The sequence below is a fragment of the Pavona decussata genome, unplaced genomic scaffold (genome assembly GCF_977016875.1).
Source record: "Pavona decussata unplaced genomic scaffold, jaPavDecu1.1 SCAFFOLD_510, whole genome shotgun sequence".
In the NCBI taxonomy this organism is placed as follows: domain Eukaryota; kingdom Metazoa; phylum Cnidaria; class Anthozoa; order Scleractinia; family Agariciidae; genus Pavona; species Pavona decussata.
The window spans coordinates 1,173,178-1,195,086 of record NW_028145827.1 but is presented as its reverse complement, the minus strand read 5'-3'; the positions used below and the strand labels follow the sequence as shown (position 1 = coordinate 1,195,086).

Sequence of the window (21,909 nt, the reverse complement as noted above, 5' to 3'; positions counted from 1 at the left end):
TATTTTCCAAAAGTTCGACTTCAATTTTAAAACCTCAGACGCTCTTTTGGCTCTTCTCGATAAATCCCCATTCGGTGTCAAACGTAATCGATAAGATCAGGCCGTGAACACTGAATTTACATACAGCCGAGCAAAACATTTCATTTCTCTGGCCGCAATATAAAAAAGAAAACGTTCAATTAACTTTAAAGATTCAAGACCATTCCGTGGGTGAAAGGCTTAGGGTAAAGTAGGAGACTAAGACTAAAGCTTCGAAAATAAATTTCATTCAGGGTCCAGTGTGAGCAATAAGATCTATTCACCAGAACAAATGTAAACACTGAAAGTTTGCTAATGCAAAGTGGCAATCAACGCTTCACGAATTAATTTCTTTATTTACGTTCACTTGGATAAAACCAAAATGTGATCCTCACGGGAAAACAGGGAAAAAGGTGAACGCACGGGCACGCCTAATTGACACGCTAAACGTAGAATCTGAAAAAAAAAAATCTTTCCTTCGGAGTCGAGTGTTAGCGACAAGATTGATTCATTGGAACAAACATAAACGCTGAAAATTTGCATATTCATACCACAACAACTGAGTACCGCAACGCTAAATGCATTTTTATTTTTACGCTGGATAAAGCCAAAATAGCAACTTTAGCACCCGCGCTTTAGCAAAACTGAAAGCCCCTTTCGATGTTACAAAACGTTGAAAGAAGCCGTCGTTTGGATGCAGAAAGGAATTGCCACGCTAAAAACACCGGGAAGAAATTGGTCACGTGCTAGGCAACCAAAATCGTTCAGGGTGGGAAGGTATTCGCACAAATACCCCTCTGTCGCCAAAATTCGTCATTACCACTGGAACCGCAAAGACTCCTTTGTCGCCAAAATCCATCATTATCTTAGATGTACCTCATGGTTACAAAATCGGACGTGTTTAGTATTAAAGAGAGTGATGTTTTATTTTGTTTGCGTGACATTTTCGGTCGAACTACATCACGTTTATTGCAAATATGATGCCTTAGACTCTCAGCGAACCTTTTATCATTCACCAGTCACCAAAGACTGAACTAACATGCATGCTCAGATACTCCTAATACAACGGCGCCCAAGTCAACGCTCCCACAGCGTCTTGTTAGTTACTATTGCCTTTAAATTCCTTACTTTGCTGACCAGTATTTCAAAACAAACTCCTGTTACAGTTTCCATTTCCATAGAATTTTTGGATATCTGAAATACAGACAGTATGAAATGTGAAAAATTCAAAAACCAGCTGTTGTCAATCAATACCGGTGAAACTATCAAGGTGGCTTACTACAGTTTATGAGGCTCACCAGGGGTGAGTTGCATAAAATGTAACGTCAGACCTTCAGCCCAGTCACATTCAGTATTTTAACGTCTGACAATAGCATTTACGACCGTCATTAAGTTTCATGCAACTTGTCCCAGATGCTTTCAGTAATCCGGGGGGGGGGGGGGCACACTTTACCCATGTTTAGGTATAGGGGTGCCGCTGGGGGTTTGAAACCCTGACCCTGTTTAGGACGAAAATAACATTAAATACCTACCCTGTGTAGGACAGCGCCCTCTATTTTAAGACCCTATTTAGGACAAAAGACAACATCGATCTCTTGTCTTACACAAGTGTTTATTGGCAATAGTAATAACATTTAAAGGTGCACTGTCACCTACCGGACGTGATGTTCCATGCATTGAAACGCGAATACCGATCACAAGAGATAAAATAATACACTTCCTAGAACTGATGGTGAAAAATCCCAAAATTTCATATTAACAGCGGTGAACCTTAAGTGGAAACTCAATTGACCTGAAGCATTGTTCACTAAAATAAATACAGACTGACGTCTCTGATTTCAGATTGCCAAATTCAAGACGACAGTCTTGCAACCATACCCTGTCTAGGACGGGTCCAGGACAGACTGGCTTGAAATTATATACCCTGTTCAGGACAGAGACGCCAAAAACCATACCCTATCCAGCAGCACGTCCCCGTATAGCTCATATAGGGGAGTACCCCCCCCCCCGGTCAATAATATGATCACTGGTGCTCATTGTGAGGGAATAAACGACAAATGCAAAGTCAAAACCATCATCAAGGCAATGGCTGGTTGTTATTTTACTATGCTCTTGCTAGAAGTGGCTCAAAACAAGTGGCTGTCAGAGGACAGGACTCTAATTCTTTGAAAACATTTAACTCAAAAGCCAACTGTTCGGCCCTACCTCAAAATCTTGCCATTTAAACTTTGGATCAAAATAAGTATTCTTACAAGTTAAACAGAAATCTGTAAGAGAGATTTTTGCATATCAACGAAAATGTCAAAAAAATTAGAATTTTGAAAAATATCTTAAAATCCGACAAGGATTGAAATCCTCCAATCAACACCAGCCTAAAAGAGGATCGAAACGCACCAATCAACACAAACCAAGGTGCTACTTATACTGTCATGCAATATAAAGTCGACACCATCGCCTGATGAAGATCAGTAGTATAGCTGTTGAAACGTCTTGATCCACATCTATGTTACTCAATCGTGAGACAAACGATTAAACTCAGCTATCATCTTAAAATCTGTCTTGCAGATTTTGAAAAAAAGTTGTCTGAAGATCGATGTTGATGTGTATTTAAAAATATCAAACATTGAGTGAAGGTCGTACAGCTAGATTTTGAGAAATTTACGATCGAAAACGTTTCGTACGACCTCCATTTTGAGCATGTACACTGCATACACTTCGGCCATTCACTTGTGTGCAAACGTATTACGAGCCCAACGGCGGCTGTGGAGGAGACTAGGATTATTGGTGAGTCTCCTCGGTATGGAACAAATCTGCCTGTTTCCTTTGGTCCTCTTGTCATGCACTCCATGCTCATGTCTCATGTTTCACACTCTGCTAAATAACTGGCTGTTAATATGCAGGCTATAATTTGACCTTTATGTTTATTGTTCAGGAATTTAAGAAGAAAGTCAGAGCAGCCAAAGTTGACTCTCTGTATCATCGTCAAGGTGATGGTTCCTATGAAGTACTCGCGGATGACAGGTAAGGGCTGGAGGAAGTGGCTTTGACTGTTGGATAAAAGTCCTCTAACTAAATAGAGGATATTACATGACCGCTCTGAGATATGAAATTTATTTTTGAGTGTTGAAATATTTTTCAACAACAGAAGAGAAACTTAGTATCTCCAAGTGACCATGTAATGTTCTGGCCCCAGTTGTTCAAAGGCCGGATAACTTTATCCGGTGGATAAGGCGCTTTTCAGGGTCTAAAAAATACTTCACGTTAAATGTTGTCCAAGGTTTTCGTACACTCACAAACTAAGCTGTAATTAGAGTGTTCATATTCGCTTGTACAAGAGGAAATATTGAAATCTTTGCACAGATTGAAACTGTCGGATAGTGACTTATCCACTGGATAAAGTTATCCGGCCTTTGAACAACTGGGGCCTGTCTATTATATAAATACCAATGAAATACCAAATCATTGCAAAAGGCATGATTTATTTTGTAACTATAGCAATGGTGATCTTTTCTTGTGTGAAGGTAACATGCTATTTTCAAGTGTGAAGATATCATGTTTTTTGCGCAACAGCTCACCTGGTATTTCATTGGTGTTTATCTTATAATACAGTTTCTTAGTATTTAATCATTGCTCGCAAACAATGTTCCATGTTGGGTTTTGATCCAGGCTATTGAGGCATGCAAGTTTTGCAGTGGGGAAGTTTTGTATGGCACAAAATTTTTTGATCTGTACACATTTTGTACCAGTAGAGTTTTAATTCATGCAAGCTTTGTAGTGGTGCATTTTTGATCCATGCAAGTTTCGTTCCAGGCGGGTTTTGATCCATGCAAGTTATTTAGCCAGTAGACAGATACAATTTTAATCTGTGCAAGCTTTCTTGTCATACTATACATGAACAAAGGCTAACAACAGTGTCAGAGGTTTCTATTGTTCCCGTTGTGTGAATTTTTACAGGACTGTTGGCTTCTATAACATACAAGATAATGCCATCCTAGAGACCACAAGCAATCCCTTCTGGGCTGCTGCCATCTACTACAGATTAAGAGAGGTGGAGAGAGATGCAGCCAATCAGCCAGACGATGCAAGAACTGGCAGGGGTCTGGAGCAATCTTCCATTCAGAAGTTCATGGCACTGGGCATTCTGTTCAATGGAGGGAATAAGTATGTTTTGGTGGGAACAGAGCACTTGATCCATGACCTGTGGGACTGCTAAAAATCCTGCAGACAATTGACACATCTTTGGGTGTCCAAAATTTTCTTTTGGTGATCCCAAAGTAAGTGCAATGAAGTATACCCCTGGAAGGTGCCTCTCCTGGTCTCCACCTCTCCAAGCACCTTTGCCCTTTTGCCCCCTTTTCCTCTTCATGTTTGCTGAAGGAGATTCTTAATATTACCTATAATCCCATAGAGGTCGCGACACTCAACAATCCACAGATGGGGCAACATATCATAGACCTTTCGATAGGTAATACAGGCCATGGCTAAGTTCTTCTTATGGCTTTTAGTGTTCTTCAACACTGCCCTGTCCATGAACAGTAAATCATTAGTCCCTCTTGACCCCTTTCTACACCGCTTCTGCTCCTCTGGAAATAGGTGGGTCTCATCTAAATACAAATCAATATGTTATTAAATTATTGTTATTATTATTATTATTATTATTATTATTATTATTATTATTAAGATAAGATAAGTTAAGTTAAGAAACTTTATTAACGTGTCAATGCCTTATAGCCTAGGAAAATCCCATAATAATTTGGGGACACCAAATAAATAGGTACAGTGGAACCTCTCCCCAGGGACACCTCTCTATCACGGACAGTTCACTTGATCCCTGCGAAGCCAAATCCATATAAAGCCTACTTCTCTAAAACGGAAACCTCTATAATATGGACACTTATTCCTGTCCCCTTAGAATCCATAATCAAGAAGAGGTTTGACTGTACTAAAAAAAGAGAAATTGAAAATATTTAAACCTGCATAAAATATGTAATAACCGGGCGCTAATTGCTAAAAAAGTGATATAAAAATGATAAGATTACATATTTATGATGAGCAGAGGGAACAGCCCTTCGCAGCCATCATCCGCCAGTAAATTTACATCACATTTAAAAATCTATTTACAAATTATTACACAAGCCAGCATTAACTACAATGCATCACTTGTGCTGTAGTTATATTTGCATGTAAACTTGTTTTCTGTACACGTTCTTCCACAGTCCAGATCGACAACAGCCTCCATACTTTGAAGGGCTGGATCAGTTGTATGAGCATCTCCAAACAGGAGGCAAAAAACCTGTTCACATGTCGCAGAAAACTTTGGACACCCTACAGACCCTGAAAGATGAATATGAACAGAGTGATATCCATGAAAGGGATTCTATTGGTTGTTTTGTTGATAGGCAGGCTGTGAAATTAGGACTTACATCAAGTAAGTACTTCAGATATATAGATCTATGTATCACTTCTCTGTACCCTTAAGTCCATTTCAGATGCCAATGGATAATTTTATGAAGGGCTTAGAGCATAACTGACCTATGTTCACTTTTGTGTTCTAAAAAAAAAAAAAATGGGGGGGGGGGGGAGAGGAGGGGAGGGGAGCAATGCATGAAAAAGTTTCGGTCACAAAAAGCCACTTTCTTCCTTCAAAAGCAAAGATCAACATCAAATTCGACATAGGTTGGTTATGCTCTCACTGCTTCAGGCCTTAGAGTTCTATTCCAGTTCTAATAGATAACTTGAAGGAGATCTCCTTCTTGTTTGTTTGCATTGCTTGACATTCTAGAATTGTGTGTCGCAGTTGAAGATGTAGTTAGCATCATTTTATGCCAAAAAGATGTAATTCTGAATAAACTATCTGTTACAGATACTTCATTTCAGATGATTGGCACAGTCTGTGAGAGACCTTGAATTTTACTTAGCATCATAATGCGAGCACAATATCTGCTTTAAATGAACCTTGAGCAATCAATAATACTGGCCAACACCTCTGTATAGGTATTGTGAACACTCAGGTCTGCCCACTCAGTGTGACTGTAAACATTTTCATTAATTTTGCAAAACATGCATGGACTTTTATTGACTTTGACAATGCCACAATCATCGATAAAGGAAACGATCGCACCAGAAAGACACTGGGGTCATGGCACACGGCTAAAACTGTCACGGCAGACAACAACTCACGCCCAGTCCCAAGACAATATTTCATGCTTTTAATTAGTACCTTTAGTATGCTTTTTAACATTCTTTTCTTGTATGTACTTTTTTAATTTATACATAAATACTCCCTACATTAAATATACTTCATTTCAGATGATTGGCACAGTCTGTGAGAGTCCTTGAATTTTACTTAGCATCATAATGTGAGCACAATATCTGCTTTAAATGAACCTTGAACAATTAATAATACTGGCCAACACCTCTGTATAGGTATTGTGAACACTCAGGTCTGCCCACTCAGTGTGACTGTAAACATTTTCATTAATTTTGCAAAACATGCATGGACTTTTATTGACTTTGACAATGCCACAATCATCGATAAAGAAAACGATCGCACCAGAAAGACACTGGGGTCATGGCACACGGCTAAAACTGTCACGGCAGACAACAACTCACACCCGCTCCCAAGACAATATTTCATGCTTTTGTTTAGCACCTTTAGCATGCTTTTTAACATTCTTTTCTTATATGCACTTTTTTAATTTATACATAAATACTCCCTATATTAAAATGTTTCTTTACGATTTATTTCATCACATGTTTTTGTCCGTCGAAGACCAGTAGAGTGACTGCTGAAAGCTTATAATAATTATTTTTAAAATTGTTTTACCAGAGAACACTTTTATATATTACATGTATATTTATTGATCATGAATCCTGGTATTGCATCTTCAATATTTTTGTTAATTTTCATGTTGAAAGAGTCAAATGGCAGTGGTGATGATCGGTATGGTAGCAGCACAAGTGGAGGCCAAGTACGGGGGTAAGTAAAATATATGAAACAGAGACAAACTGCAAAGATCATCCAAGCCATATACATCTTGATGACCTTTAAGCCTTTCTGTTCTAGGATCAAAATTATTGGTCATACATTCCTAACATTCCACCTGATAGTATGAACAATAATTTGTTAATTATTTATCACTTATATTAATTTTACTGGTTAAGGTTTATCTTGTATCGTTGAGAATGCTCTAAAGGGTAGGGAATGCTGCATGGTTATTCAGTTGAGAAGCTTGGAGGAAGGCTATTTAACAATAATTATTATCCCGCAAAATTGCACAGAGTATCGCCCGATACTTTGGCTAAAAGAGGGTATGTTCTGCAAGATTTTTATTAAAAATCCAATACATTGAAAACAAAGCAACTGTTTTATTGCAGAAAAACTGGAGACAATCTTCATTTTACCATTCTTCTCCTTCCTGGCTCCCTGACACACAAAATTACATATATCAAACAGCTAGTATCTGTTGACTACAGATAATGAATATTTAGTGCACCTTGACCATTTCGGCAGTGCTACAATGTGCTGAAAAATTAAACCTGATATTCATTCATCAGTAATAATAATAATAATAATAATAATAATAATAATAATAATAACAATAATAACAATAATAATAATAATAATAATAATCCATTTATATAGCACCTTTTCTACAAGATTCAAAGGCACTGTTTACAAAAAATTAGATAGAACTAAAAAAGTAGAAATGATCACAAGAAATTTGCATTAAACTAGACACTAACAACAAGATGAATAAATGTACACAATTACAAAAATCAGATAACAAATAAAAAACATCACGATTTATTAGCTCACATAAAAAGAAATGTTTTAAGTTTGCGTTTAAAATCATCAATCGAGTTTGCAGATTTAATGTCCTCAGGTAAGCTATTCCAAAGTTCCTTGTGTAACCTTGTGTACTGTATATAAAAGAACTCCAGCAGGTGGCAGAGGAAGAGGTAACAGAAGAACAAACGGAAACAAGACACAGAGACAAGCTGGGCAGGGCAGAGTTGGCAGAAGGGCTCCTCAGAAGCAGAGGACTTGTGAGGACTGTGAAGAGAATGTAGCTACCCAGTTCTGTCCTGACTGTCTGCCACCTTTGGTGCTTTGTGATGACTGTGCAGTTGTGCTACACAGGGGAGCCACAAGACGAAATCACCAGTTAAAAGGTGATTTTTATTTCTTTAACTTCCAGCAATACTTATTGTGACAACAAAGGAGCTGAGAAATTTCTTTGTCTCATCAGATGTCTCAGAAGCACCAACTCCAGCAAGAAGCAAAGGCTACACACCTAAGGTAAGTCACTGGCATGACTTATGTATCCATTGCGTAAAGCAAAGGAGACAAGAAAGGGAAAACTTTTACCAGACTAGTTTTACAATAACTGTCAAACTTCCCATGCGCTGATTGGCTTGTAGCTATTGTCTATAAGAGTACAGACAATAAAAATGACATCAGATGTAACATGCACACTTTCTCAACAGAAAATAAAGCCAATTCCGCTTCTACTTTTTCCATGTTAATGAGGCTAAATGGAATTTAGGTGAAGTTAAAATCAAGCCAATGCTCCCATTTCTCCAGGATCAGGTGGGGGGTCCAGGGAGGTCTGCAGGGGCATTGCTATATGCTTTTGCTGGAGTTTGCTTTGCCAGCTTGCTTGCTTACTTTTCCCTCCCTCCTTCCCACACTTTTGGGTAAGTATCAATTTCCAACACTGGTAGTTCAATTTCACTGTCATGTGGACGGGTGCCTGGAGGTGGGCTGTGGCTCGGTTGCCATGGTGACCTCCTTACTGCTGAGGAGATTGCTGCCCTCCTCTGTTGCTACCTTTACAGCACCTGCCCTCAAATAATTCAATTGGCTTAGAGCTTAATTGTAAAAAACAAATCACCGGCAGTTTTCTCGGCTCGCTTCGCTCGTGGCCTTTTCCTTTGCAGTTTCCTTTCGCCCTATCCGGCTACGGGAGCCTGTTCACAAGCTATTTTCTATGGTCTATACTCTTATAGACCATAAAATGAGGCCATAAAATGTCCAAAACTTGGCAGTGAAACCACTTACCTGCAACTCGTGGTTCCACTTGAGTTTTAAACATTTTATGACATCATTTTATGGTCTAAAATAGTAATTAGACCATAGAAAACTGCTATCTATGTTTTAATTGGCAACTTTATTTTTTAATATAATTTTGATGACATCTTACCAAAACTAAAATACTGTGTGATCAGCAGCACATTTTGAAGTCCCAGTTTGCTGGGTTAAGTATAATATATAAATTTGTTCCGAAAGATTGACGAATCCTTGCTCTCATTATAACTGGCTGACCACTGCAGTAGATTGCCCCCATAGTCATTGCAAATACGTATTTGTTTTATTGTGCCCTTTGTGTGGCCAACCATCTAAAAGTACAATCTGTAGAATCTTATTATGATAAATGAAGGGTTTGCTAAAACAAAATGTCCAGTGGAAATTTTGACCTTAAAATCCAAATTTTAGTTTAAGTTTGGCGTACAGATTGGCTGTTATGTAAAACTGTAGTTCCTCTGTTCTTTCTTTATTTCATTATTTATTTTGATGTTATAACCTTAAATCCCAAGTGTTACACTATGAGTTTACAAAAACAAAAACAAAAAAACAGTTGAGCAACTTAAAACAAAAGAGATCCTGATGCTTTTAGATAGATGCCTTTACTAGGGTAATTGTCTTTTCTTGATTAGACACCAGGGGCATTTATTTTAAACTCTACCTCATACACTGGGCTTAAATACCGGTAAAGTTAAGTGAATTTATCACCATTAGTTGTACAAAAGACAAAAATAATGGAATTTCTCAAGGAATTATTGAAGAAATGGTGGAGAGATCCTTAAGATGAAAAAGACAACACTCTTAACAATACCAGAAAGAAAGTTGAACTTCACTTGATAGAAATTTGGAAGACCCACAGAAAAGCTACCATGAAAGAGATTGCGGACATGTTACTTGATAAATAGTAAAAGAGTAAAAACTCTGTAGATGCATGACACTTAAATACAAAATATATGAAAATAAACGTTAAAACGTTAATAAAGTGTCAACTGAGTACATTAGTACAAACGTTTCAGGCTGAGCCCTTCATCAGTGTACCAAAAAAGGCGCATTGCGCCATACAAAAAACCTAACCGTTAACGTAGTGCACACATAAAAGAATCCTCATAAATTACATTTAAACCGTAACTGTAAAGCGCGTGCGCACGCACGTGGAATACGTGTGCAAGAAGAAGAAATAAAAATAAATACAAGAAACTAAAAGAAATTAAAAGAAGTTAAAATTAATGTTAAGTCCGCTTGGCCTAAGTGTGCCAAGCGTGAAGATAAGCTTCATTTCCTGCCGCTTTCGATGGAGGTTGTTCCTCGTGCACTGCTTGACGCCGCAGACCATGATATCGTCTATCGAGTGGGAGGTGGAGTTTAAGTGTTCAGCTACGGGAAGCCCAGGAGTTCAATTGCGAATACTGCGCAGGTGCTCACTGAAGCGTTCCCGTATGCGCCTTCCAGTCTCTCCGATGTACTTGCTGGTACAACAGCGGCAAGTGATACAGTACACAACATTCTCAGACTGACAGTTGAAACAGTTGCGGATGGTGTGGGCGCTTTTGGGTCCATGAAGAACAGTCTGAGATGTTATGTACTGGCATGTCTGACAACGGGGACAACGGCAGGGAATTGATAGCTGATGCCCCGCTTTTTTATCCATTCAGTTATAATTATATTAATTGTAAATGGTAGTTTTCTAGAACTTTACGTCTGATTTTCAGTCAATAAATTCAAGAGTAGTAGAGTGCAGTTAGGAGGAATGTAATCCTGGTTAGATACTATATACCCATCTCAACTAAACACCACACCATGAATAAACACAGGGAGTGTGTTTTTTTTTTTTTAACATCCAGCCATGGTGACATAGTGTTTATTCGGGGCGCAGCATTAAGTCAAAGTCAGTGTTCAAACATATAGCAAAAGGTATGGAAAAGTCAAAATCTCCTATTTCTTCAAATTTCGACCTCAAGATACACATAAAAGTAAAAAATCAGTTTCTTCTATGATAAAAGTCTGTGTGTCAAATTAGAGATGATCTGATTTGGGGTAATCTGGATTTTTCAGCCAAATTTCCACTTTGTGTAGTTTGCAACCAAGCCCTTCAAATATTTTACACTTATCAATTTTAAAAGTCTACACACTCTTTTTTTTCCAGGCATACCGGGCGCCATTTGCCATGTTGGTGGCATTTCATAGGTATTTACTCATTCAAAATGTTTTCAGTAACTTTTTCAACTGTCTTACAGCTTGGCTTACTTGCCCACTTGCTTACTTGCCTAATGATTTGGAGTTTAATTGCGTTCGACATAGAAAGAACGTACTCCTAATACAGATTGGAGTCGGGATTGTATGGGGCAACCATACATCAGGGCGGATGACATCATCATCAACTTGGCAAAGGAGAGAGAGCCTGGAATTGAGATCATCGAACACACTCCATAATCTTTGGTTACAGTCGAACCTCCCGTAAGCGACCACCCAAAACACCAAGATGTAGTGGTCCCTTACGGGAGGTGGTCGCTTATGAGAATCTAACTAGAGGGGGTCTCTTCCAGGAACTTTTCTGATACACCTGTACGTGACTGTACTTATTCCAAGTCCTTCCAAGAGAATTTATTGCATACATTTTTCTAGTCTGACAATACCAGCAGTGTTAGGTTGTCACTAAAAGTTCCTCGTAAACTCTGAGCCGCGTGATACATACAGCGAACATGGACATCAGACCATGTGTCAAGTTGTCACTTACAAGAGGTTTAACAATAAAACGTATAATGCTGTCACATCACAAAGTGGTTGTGGTGGCTTATGAGAGGTTCCAGCTATAGGCTTTTGACTGGGAAAAATTTGGTGTTGGATAGGTGGTTGCACATGGAGGTTGGACTGTATTACTAGTTTAGAACTATTCTCTCAATTGTATAGAATTGTATAGAATATCTAGATCTGTGTGGATAGAAGGATTACGCCAGTCAATGACAATGAAATTAGGGCTTTTATTATCACCCTGTAATAACCAACATGTCGAGAGCAATAAATAGTTATATCAGGACTTCACGGTTCACACTCGGTGAGCATCAGTAGGTCAGCAGATTATTTTTATTTATAGCAGTGTACACAATAAATGTTCAATGCAATTTTGGTTTCCCTTGAAAGTTAAAAAGGTGAAAATCTACTTCAGTTGGAAGATGTGAAGCAGTACCTGATATAGTTTAAAAGGTCTATGTATTTAATAATTAAACATCTTTATTATTAAAATATTTTGTTCTATGTCAAGGCCTTTCTTTGTACTTGCAGGGCTGCTAATGAAGTTCCCAGCAAAATGAGCTTAACTGCAGATGAATTGAAACTGAGAGCTCAACCTTTAACTAATACAGACCTGGAAATCAAACAAGGTGACTGAATAGTAACTGAGTGTAAACTCATAACAGAACAAGAATCGTAAAACTTGGTTTTGTTGAAGCCAAGTTTCATGATGACTTTTCCAGTGTACATAGAAACCCTGTTAATTTTTTTGATGTTGCTGTCATTTCACCAGTGAAACGTTTTCATTTTTTTTCTGTACTTTGTTTGACGAGATAACATATCTTATTAAGAATAGAGGTGCATCATATCAGCCTCCTACATGGCAGTTTTTACCTTGGTAATAATAGAACAATTATATTATAGTAAAATAATAATTATAATAATATATATTTTTTCTTTTTATAAATATGTTAAAGCTTCACGTTGAACATGTTTATCCTTATATTACAAGAATTTGAATACGAGAATTTTATATTTGCTGAAAATGTACATAATTTTTAGGAGTGCATAGGGTTGTGTTAAGAGTTGGTTAGTTTTAATAAAGTTTATAATAATAATAATAATAATAATAATAATAATAAACCTTTATTTACCCTCGGTAGTGTTAATAGCACAAGTGGTAGTGGGGCTGAGCATTAAACTTCACAAAGAAAAATTATTGAAAATAACATGGTAAAAAGTTCCAACTGGCAGGAGGCAGACCAGCTGGCTATTTCCAAACACGGCCAAGAAGTTGAACTCGGGGCTACTGAGAAACAACTCCATCTAGCGATCAGAGCAGAACTTGAACCCGGGACCTCCGGATTTCAAGTCTGGCGCCCTAACCACTCGACCATGTTGTCTGCCCTAGTGAGTTGAAATGGTGTGACCCAGCAAGGCCATCAGACTTGATTTTAGGGAAAAGGGTTCAAAGGCACTGTTAGTCTCTACTGTAATTTGAGAACGTTTTCCTTTTCTAATCTATAGGAAGGTGGTTTGGAGGATTTGATTCATTGGAAAATGCATTACTGAAGAATGAGCTTGTGCAGAAGGAGGCTAGAACACCAAAGTAAATGGTCAAATGTTTAGTACTTTATGAGTTGTTCTTTATTTCCTAATTCTGACTTCACGAGTGTACAAGTGAAGTTAGTAAGCTTCAACAAGTGTGTCAAGAGTTTCCTTTTATTTGTTACATGCAGTGTTTATGCTGTTTATTGGAGTTTGCACAGTTCATCATTTTGAGCATAATAATGTGTGTTTAGTGAGTAAGGTTAAATGTTAGCTTTAGTTATCTTATAGGTTAATGCTTTCTTAAGGTGGCTCTATACCATTTCTTCAGTTTTCGCTGTTAGTGATATATATTTTTCTTGATGCTCTTGTTCTTTCAGCCCTGTGAAAATATCTGGGTTCAAAGATAGTTTTACAGCACAAATGTAAAACGCAGTTAATGGAGCGTGACACTCAATGCCCTGTGGGCTTTAAATGTTACAGCTAGACCTTACAAGATAAGAATTTAGACATGAATGGGGGTATTTACCAAACGAACCACTTAGCCAGCATGAAATAAACTGCAACGAGACAGTTACGAAATGTTACAATGGATCCTAACAATTAAAGCGACAACAAAGAGATAAAGATAAAAGTACAACAGCTGACTGATGCATTACTGTCAATCAACTGTTGTACCTTTATCTTTATCTCTTTGTTGTCGCTTTAATTGTTAGGATCCATTGTAACATTTCGTAACTGTCTCGTTGCAGTTTATTTCATGCTGGCTAAGGGGTTCGTTTGGTAAATACCCCCATTCATGTCTAAATTCTTATCTTGTAATGTCTAGCTTTCTAATTATGTTACGGGCTTTCCAATTGGCTTAGGCTTTGATCACTGTCGAACTATATAAATGTAAGTTGCACAAGGTTTCAAGTCACATTTCTGGTAGTTGCTCAACTGCCTGTAAATCAAGTTTGTAAATTTACCCTCCCTCCCTCCCTGTAGGAGGTCTAATTCAATAAACTTGGGGGTCACTTCTCTAGGAGGGTGGTGGTTAAGTCTGCGCTGCGACTTCCCCAAGCAAGCTAAATTTATTGTTTAAACAGTCTTATCCTATCTATCTCTGCTGGGGAGATAGGTGAGGCCCTATAAGTCGTCTAGTCACTAGGTGTTTGCGTGTTGCTGGCCTGAGGTTTCAGCTCGTAGTGCTGCCGCAGTAGCGCGTTGCTGGCCAAGGTTACAGCTCGTAGCGCTTCTAGTTTTTTCTGACCTGCCAATACTCTTCGTAAATTGGCGCGTTGCTGGCCTCAGGTATGCTGCCGCAGCAGTGTTTGGTCCTAGGTTGCAGCTAGTAGTGCCAAGAAGTGAGGCCTTGAAATGGTCATGCAAGCGAATTCGCCTGTTGTGCCAATCACTGAGCAGTGTCCCCCCATTATGCCAAAAGGTGTGGTTGTCTTGCTTTTAGTCAGTTTGATCTTAAATCAGCCAGGCAAATGTAGTCTCGACAAAGTTAGTTATACATTATCCAGAACAGCGACATTAACACAGTTTCGAGTACCTAAGTCCTTATGCTTTGCTAAAAGCACCATTGCTACTGGTAAACCCCATTTCCATGGCAACCAGCCGATGATACATCTGTTGATTCCTTCACTCTGAGCTAGTTTCAAACGAGTTTGTCTGAATTTCTCTTTTTTTTTCTTGTGTGAAGAAGAGAGAAACTCCAAAGTATCTCCTCATAAAGTACATTTGGCCAATTTCTTCAATGTTCGTTTTTGCAAATTATTGCAGTTGTCCATGTATAATTCTCCCTGAAATTTTTTGGAGTACAAATACCAGCTAAATCCTAACATTGAGCCAATTTTCAGAAAAGTTAACCGTGGAAAACGCATTAAAATAGCTTTATTTTTCATCCTAAAACTGGCCTTGTTTTACGTGCCAGCATAATGAAAATTCCTGTATCAGTTCGAAAACTGCGCCCGCTCGCACCATTTTAGTACCCAGTCGCTGCGCGCCAAATAACTGTATGGAGTCACCTTAAACAAACCTTTGGTGTTTAGAAACATATCATGTTTAAACATGAATAAACCAATTTGTTAAATTTGCAGGTATTCCCTCATGGAAAAAGGTCAGCTTTTAGCTTCCAGGTGTTCCGAATTTGATTATGCAGTTCAAAACCTCACTCAAGCAGCTTCAGTACCCACCATACCAGTCACAGGGGCGAGGTTTGTTTCTGTTTTAAGTCAATCTTGTACCCAGAGTCCTCAGGCTCTTTGGTCAGCAGTTGGTCGCCAGGAGAGACTCTGGGGAACTGGAATTTTATTTAAATTTTTTGATTTGCAGCACTATAACAGCTTGCATTGTTTTACCACAGATGTCCTGCGGTAAAAAATTCCAGTACCCCAGAGTCTCTCGTGGCGACCAACTGCTGGCCAAAGAGCCTGAGGACTTTGGGTACCAGATTAGTTTAAGTCTGTTTTGATTTGCAGCACTTTATGAGGAGGTAGCCAGCAAGCAGCTCTCCTGACAGGCAGATTCAGAATAAAGACAGAATTTTGTTTGTTTATTGGTCATCACATCAATAATCAGAAGTTGTTTGCTGGGTTCTTTGTTGGTTTGTGTGCATTTGGCTGATTTTATCCATCTGCACTGGGAACATTTTGTGCCAGAAAGGACTATTATAAGAACTTCAATGGATTTCCTCTTACTCGGTGCATGTTGGTGTTTTTAGCCAGTTTATGCTGTTAAGCTTCACTTGAAAGCCTGCATCCCTGTTTGAATAGAAAGGAGTACTACTGGGCTCTATCCTGGGCAGTGACTTACCATGTTTCAGGTCAATGCTGATGTTTTTCAAGGGGGCTTTTCTAAGGCATGTCTTGCACTACATATAGTTTGCCTGACTCCTGTTGTCAGCCTCCAACAACTATTTTGTTTTACTAGCATGAAAGAGCTAACTAGTTCATATGTCAAGACTCATGACCTTCTACTGAATGTGCTTCATTATGTGAATATGTTCAGAAAGTGACTCGTACTCATAAAAATGAGATTGGCATTGTATTCTTTCTTCTTAGTGAACAATAAATAAATATTGGACACCATCAACAACTAATAAAAGTTTCCCTGTCCAGAATACGAGAACCGAAAAAATGTGAAGGTCAGGATCCGGTGTTCAAATTTGGAATATAATTTTTCCACTTTCCCTAAAAGTACTTAAAGAAAACCCCATTTAAACTCAAATTAAAGAAATTTTAAAATTCTTAAAATTTTGAAAACTGTTTCTTCTGCTCGGTGCTGCGCCGCTATCCTGTGCATCACATCGAGAACTTGTTACTGATCAACCCTACATTACTCTTGAGTTACTGTTTTCGTTCTTTTATTTTAATATCCCCCTTTCTTCTTTGAGCCCACCTTGAACAGCTTGAAAGCTGCATGCAGGTTCTCATATTTTTTTCAATTAATCTATTTTGTGTAAGTGAATAAAGTTATTGTGTTGTTTTTACAAGACAAGCACAGTGTCTAATCAAGTTGGCTTTCTCACCTTTTAAGCTCACCATTAATCTTGGGGCAGTGTGTGCAGCCTCGGGGTGATTCCTACACTTGAAAATAATGTCATTCACTTTTCAGACCAGTGCTGGAAAATCGTCAAGTGTGCTTGCTTGTTGACAGTGAAGAACCCTTCAGAGAGCGGTTTGTAAGAGTAGCACGCCAGAAAGGACTTTCAGCAAAGACAAGAAAGCTGCCAGTGGGGGACTTTGTGTGGGTGCTGCTGCCCCCTGGGGTCAATCCTGACACTGTCAGAGATATGCCAGACCAGGAACTGGTGTGTGAAAATGTTTAATTTTGATTGTTAAGCTTAACAAACTTGGTTCGTAAAGAAGAAAAACACTATTTTTGTTTTTACAGACTTGTGGCATTTTTGTGAAAATGTGAACCCTTTAGTGGAATATTGCACGAAGAGTTATGAATTTCTTTTTCTTGTTTTCTTAACACCTCACAAAATCGGTCTGCTTTTTGGATAATGGTAGGCTTTAGTCCTGTGGGCTGCTGGCAGTGTTCCAACTTCTTGTGTGTTCTGAATTTTATAGATTGGATTGATCTTGTTCAACGTAAGGAATTCTTGAACTTGCAAATATCATGGTCACAATCAGTTTAACCTGTTTGCAGGTTCTTCCAATGCTTGTGGAGAGAAAAACATGGGATGACCTGTGGTCCAGTCTCAAAACTACACGATTTATCAACCAAGTTCAGCGAATGAAGGTGAAACTGCAGTGAAAATGTGCTGCTAATTTACAAGTTTACAAATAAAAGAACTTTCAAGCCAAGTCCCATTGGTTTGAACACTTTTCTTTGACTTCATTCTTTTAATTTTCCCCAATGTTACACCAAGTTCTGTGTCACCAAAAACTTATTTACTCAAACAAAAGAAGAGGGTGAGGGTGTTCCAACTTCCTGTGTTTAAAATTTTATCTTCAGTTGCAGGGAAAAGACCCTTAATCTACAATACAAACCTGTTCAAATATGATGTCAGGTTATAGATCACAAGCACATAATTATATGCACGTGTTGCCATGGAAACAGTTGTGATAAATTTTGCTCCCCTTGCTTTGCTCAATTCCTTTAGCAATACAAACGAGAGTACCAGTAGTGGAATACCTCATCTGCTAAGTTATTTTAAGCTTTGTCTCATTACATTTTGCTGATGTGCAATCGACTGTTCACTAACCAACTGAACACTTTGGACAGCTTTTGGAACTATGTATAATTTCCTCTCAGGATGTTTTTAAAAGTGATTTTATTTTCAGAGGTGTGGTTTAAAGAACCTTTTCTATTTGGTGGAGGGTAGTCCAAAAGAGCTCAAAGGAAATCCTGGTCCTGAGGTTGAGGCTTACCTTCAAGTATGTTAAAGAAACGTTACATGTTAAGAATACTGGCATATGTGTCATAAAACCTGAATAAATTTATTACAAACATTGCAAACTTTTAGGTTAAAATATTTGTAAAATTATTATCTTACTTCACAATTATTATTAGAAAAGATATTATTAAATATTGTTGTGTTGTTGTTGTTGTCATTTCAAAAGTTCACAGTCGTGGAAAATATTGTAGCTGGTCATTTGTTTGGTAATAATATATTTATTACTTGATATTGTGCAAATTAACATACTAATACATGATCAAATACGCATTGCAATAAGACTATAACTACCAATACTAACTAAACATATATACATAGGTGCTGAGTAACATTAAGTTGACAAGTGAAATCTAAAAGAAACATGCCTTGTGTCACATTTGATAATTCCCCTTGAGTAACACAAAACAACAAATAAAAACAGAGATTCCTTTGTTGGCTGATAGAGAAGTTTATTCGTGAAGCTAGGAAAACCTGAAGTAACATACAAATTGATGAATAAACCTCTCTGACCTGGGAAGGTTCGGCAGGCAAAAAAATTGGAGTATACAAAAATATAAGTACTAATATGTGACAACAATGATGTTACTTGCAATAATTACAAAGCCAACTAATACACAGTATCCCAAGATATCAAGATAAATATATGGTTACTTGATACAGTCAGTAATTCCATATACTGACAGTAGATAAACTGAGATAGTGTGAGGGGTGAATTAAGTATTTTGAGAGGATTCCAAAATTGGCCTATTAGTGACAACCTAAACACAATGGGGTAAATGTGTTGGGCCATGAATTACAGTTAAAATGGTGTATTTATTACTGAAAGTGATTGTAAACATTTCTCTCTTTTCAACTGTTACATTGGGAATGTCATATATTTGATACTTAATTATATACATTAGATGTTTAATTCTATGACTCAACAAGGTACTTACTGTAAATCATGCTACCTACTGTGTAGTATTGACCATGCAAAAGATCAATTCTCTGCCTTTTTCATTCTCTTTATTTTGATGTAAAGGACAAGATTGACAGTCTACTTTTGGACGAACAGTTTTTTGTTAACCGCACTGGCTCTTGGCTGAAAACAGTGGAGTGGCTGTGTCATTTAACTAATATGTCAATTGAATTTCTTCAAGCAGGTAAATCCCTTGCTCCCCTTTTTGCTCTTTATGTAACAAACGCAATTCGTAATAATTCAGAATGTGTTAAATGCAGTTTTAATGTAATTCTTCAGTTATACCCTTCGGTTAATAAAATTTAGTTGCTAGAAGTCAACACAAAATCTAACCTTACCCTACGGTAAAGAATTTTTTTTCTGGTCGTGTGCAGTTAATCAAACCCTTTACATTATTTTTTATACAAGAAGTGCTACGTGATGTAGATTTGAGTTTCCAGAAGTCTACACATAATCATCCCTGAAACACTTTCATTTGCAAAAGGAGTGTTTTTTTATTTGGTTTTGTGTAGTTTCCGCTGCCTAAACTCACACCCTTTGGTTTTTGCTGGCAGTGTTTAATTAGTAGATGTCTGAGACAAAGAATTAAAACTGTGTACATTTTTTTGGTCTGGCCCGCAGTGAAAGGTAAAAATTTAGTTTCTAGAAATCTCCTCAGAATCAGCCCCAAACTCACCCACACAATGTTCAGTTTGGTTTCTTTTTCCATGTACTATATCGTTTAAGTGTTCAAAGTAAGTTATTGACAAGCGTTTTCACCATCTCACAAACAACAAGAAAAACATAGAGAGAAGAAAGGCTGAGTCCAAAGGGGAAATGCAGCCTTTGGCTTATGTTACAACGGTTCTCGTTAGGAGCCGGTAACCAATTATTTTTACCCTCTGTTCCAATAAATGTTACAGACTATTGTGGAAAAAAAATGTTTCCTAAATTATTGAAACTGCTTTCAAGATTCATTGTATTTTGAAAATAAACTTGTCCTTGTCTTGGGGAATAAATTTCCTTTCCATAAATAATGTAAAAACATCCAGTGAATAATATCACATTGAAATTCCATCACCTGTAAAAAATTGCTCTTGGTTTGAGCATTTTCTTTCATCAAAAACAACGCTGGCTTCAAGCTCCACCATGTTTGGTTTCCATTCTTCCTGTGATTCATCTTCCTCCCATTATTCCGTGGAAGACATTAATAAGATGGCATCCACCTGCTATAATTGCAAATTTATTACCTCCTTTTACACATTTACCATCTTTCTTATAAAGTATAACAATTGTGTTTTAGGAGTAAGCTCCTGCCGCTAGCTAAAGGTGATTTACATGGAGGTGTTACTAAAGCTAAATATAAATGATACATAAAACAAAGTAAAAATGCACAATATAAAAACATTAAATATATAGAATGAAAAACCTACAGATTTAGTATTAGACACTTTTACTAACAACCTACAACCTTTCTGTCAGCCAGCTCTGTGTTCTTTAGAAATTAGCTGGCACTTAGATGTTTTGCACTTTGCTAATCTGTTTGAAAATGCCAGATAAATTTGTTGGTGGTGCACCCTAACCTTAAACATAGGTAACAGGTTTCCTTTTATTTTTCTGCAGGAGGTTCTAGTTTGAAGACATACAATGAATTTTCACGTAATGGAAAATTAACAAAAGGCATTAATAGAACAGACCATGCTGCCTCAGGTATGTTAAAATGTTCTGTGTTTGGGTATTCAGTATTGTGAAGTTTCAGAAAGAATCGGTTTCCATACCCACCCCATGGAAGGTAATCGGAAATTCCTAGGGGGGAGGGGTGTCTTAAAAGTCAAAATTTTAGAATTAAGCAAAGTATGAAGCTAAACTGGAATTTACTGGAGGGATGGGGCTGTGTAAAACAAAAAACCTTCCATTGGGGGGGGGGGGGGGAGTATGGATATTTTCTGGAACTGCACATTTATGATTCACGTGGAATTTGACATTTCAAAACAACGACACAGCATTTAAATTTGGAAGACATGTTTTGGATACTAATCAGTTTAATTTAGTTTTTAGAGATGTTTGTCGTTTTGTTATTCTTTCTTTCTTTCTGTCCTTAGTTACATCTACTGTTTGGTCAGCAACAGAGTTTGCAGATGCCATACGGAGGTAATGGGATTAACAAAACATTGAGATTGTTTTCAGCTTTTGTATGGTTCCAATCTTGCTTGAACGTGATGTTATTTTCTTTGTCTCAGTGTCCATTACTTAAACGTTTCTCCCTGGAAATTTGTTGCAATCCGTTTAAGTGCTCATGATGTGATAATAATATAAAACACCCAATAAGAGACATGTCTTTACATTGTTCACTGGAAGACATGCACATTGTTTGATATCTTTGCACATTTATTAGTGTTCGATTTTGTTTTAGTCACAGCCGCGGTGGAAACAAACTCCATGATCTTCCTGTTAGTGGAGAAGAGGAAAGATCTTTAATTGTTATACAGGGTCTTACTGTTTACAATAAGGTTTGTATGTTGTTGGTACATCTAATCCATATCTAGTCTTTATAAAGGCGGTAAAAATCCTGATAAGATATCACACCAACTATTAAAACAAAAAATCTGTACATATCAAGAACTAGCTATTCAAAACACTTTCAAAAAGGTCAGTTAAGTTGCTGTCACAATTTCTTCTGGAAGGGAGTTCCATTCT

General features: G+C 37.6%; 1 protein-coding gene across 2 annotated transcripts in view; it reads left to right on the top strand.

Annotated features, from left to right (window-relative positions):
- Positions 1 to 21,909, top strand: part of LOC146450108 (uncharacterized) — a 35,391-nt gene that overhangs the window by 1,283 nt on the left and 12,199 nt on the right. For both annotated transcript variants that reach the window (XM_085100751.1, XM_085100750.1), the window contains exons 2-18: positions 2,951 to 3,039; positions 3,973 to 4,179; positions 5,235 to 5,446; positions 6,937 to 6,997; positions 7,955 to 8,193; positions 8,271 to 8,320; positions 11,250 to 11,290; positions 12,386 to 12,483; positions 13,361 to 13,442; positions 15,469 to 15,585; positions 16,985 to 17,180; positions 17,525 to 17,617; positions 18,163 to 18,255; positions 19,297 to 19,417; positions 20,836 to 20,922; positions 21,315 to 21,363; positions 21,626 to 21,722. In XM_085100751.1, the coding sequence (XP_084956877.1) occupies positions 2,951 to 3,039; positions 3,973 to 4,179; positions 5,235 to 5,446; positions 6,937 to 6,997; positions 7,955 to 8,193; positions 8,271 to 8,320; positions 11,250 to 11,290; positions 12,386 to 12,483; positions 13,361 to 13,442; positions 15,469 to 15,585; positions 16,985 to 17,180; positions 17,525 to 17,617; positions 18,163 to 18,255; positions 19,297 to 19,417; positions 20,836 to 20,922; positions 21,315 to 21,363; positions 21,626 to 21,722 (1,932 nt within the window). The remainder of the gene's footprint in view (positions 1 to 2,950; positions 3,040 to 3,972; positions 4,180 to 5,234; positions 5,447 to 6,936; positions 6,998 to 7,954; positions 8,194 to 8,270; positions 8,321 to 11,249; positions 11,291 to 12,385; positions 12,484 to 13,360; positions 13,443 to 15,468; positions 15,586 to 16,984; positions 17,181 to 17,524; positions 17,618 to 18,162; positions 18,256 to 19,296; positions 19,418 to 20,835; positions 20,923 to 21,314; positions 21,364 to 21,625; positions 21,723 to 21,909) is intronic.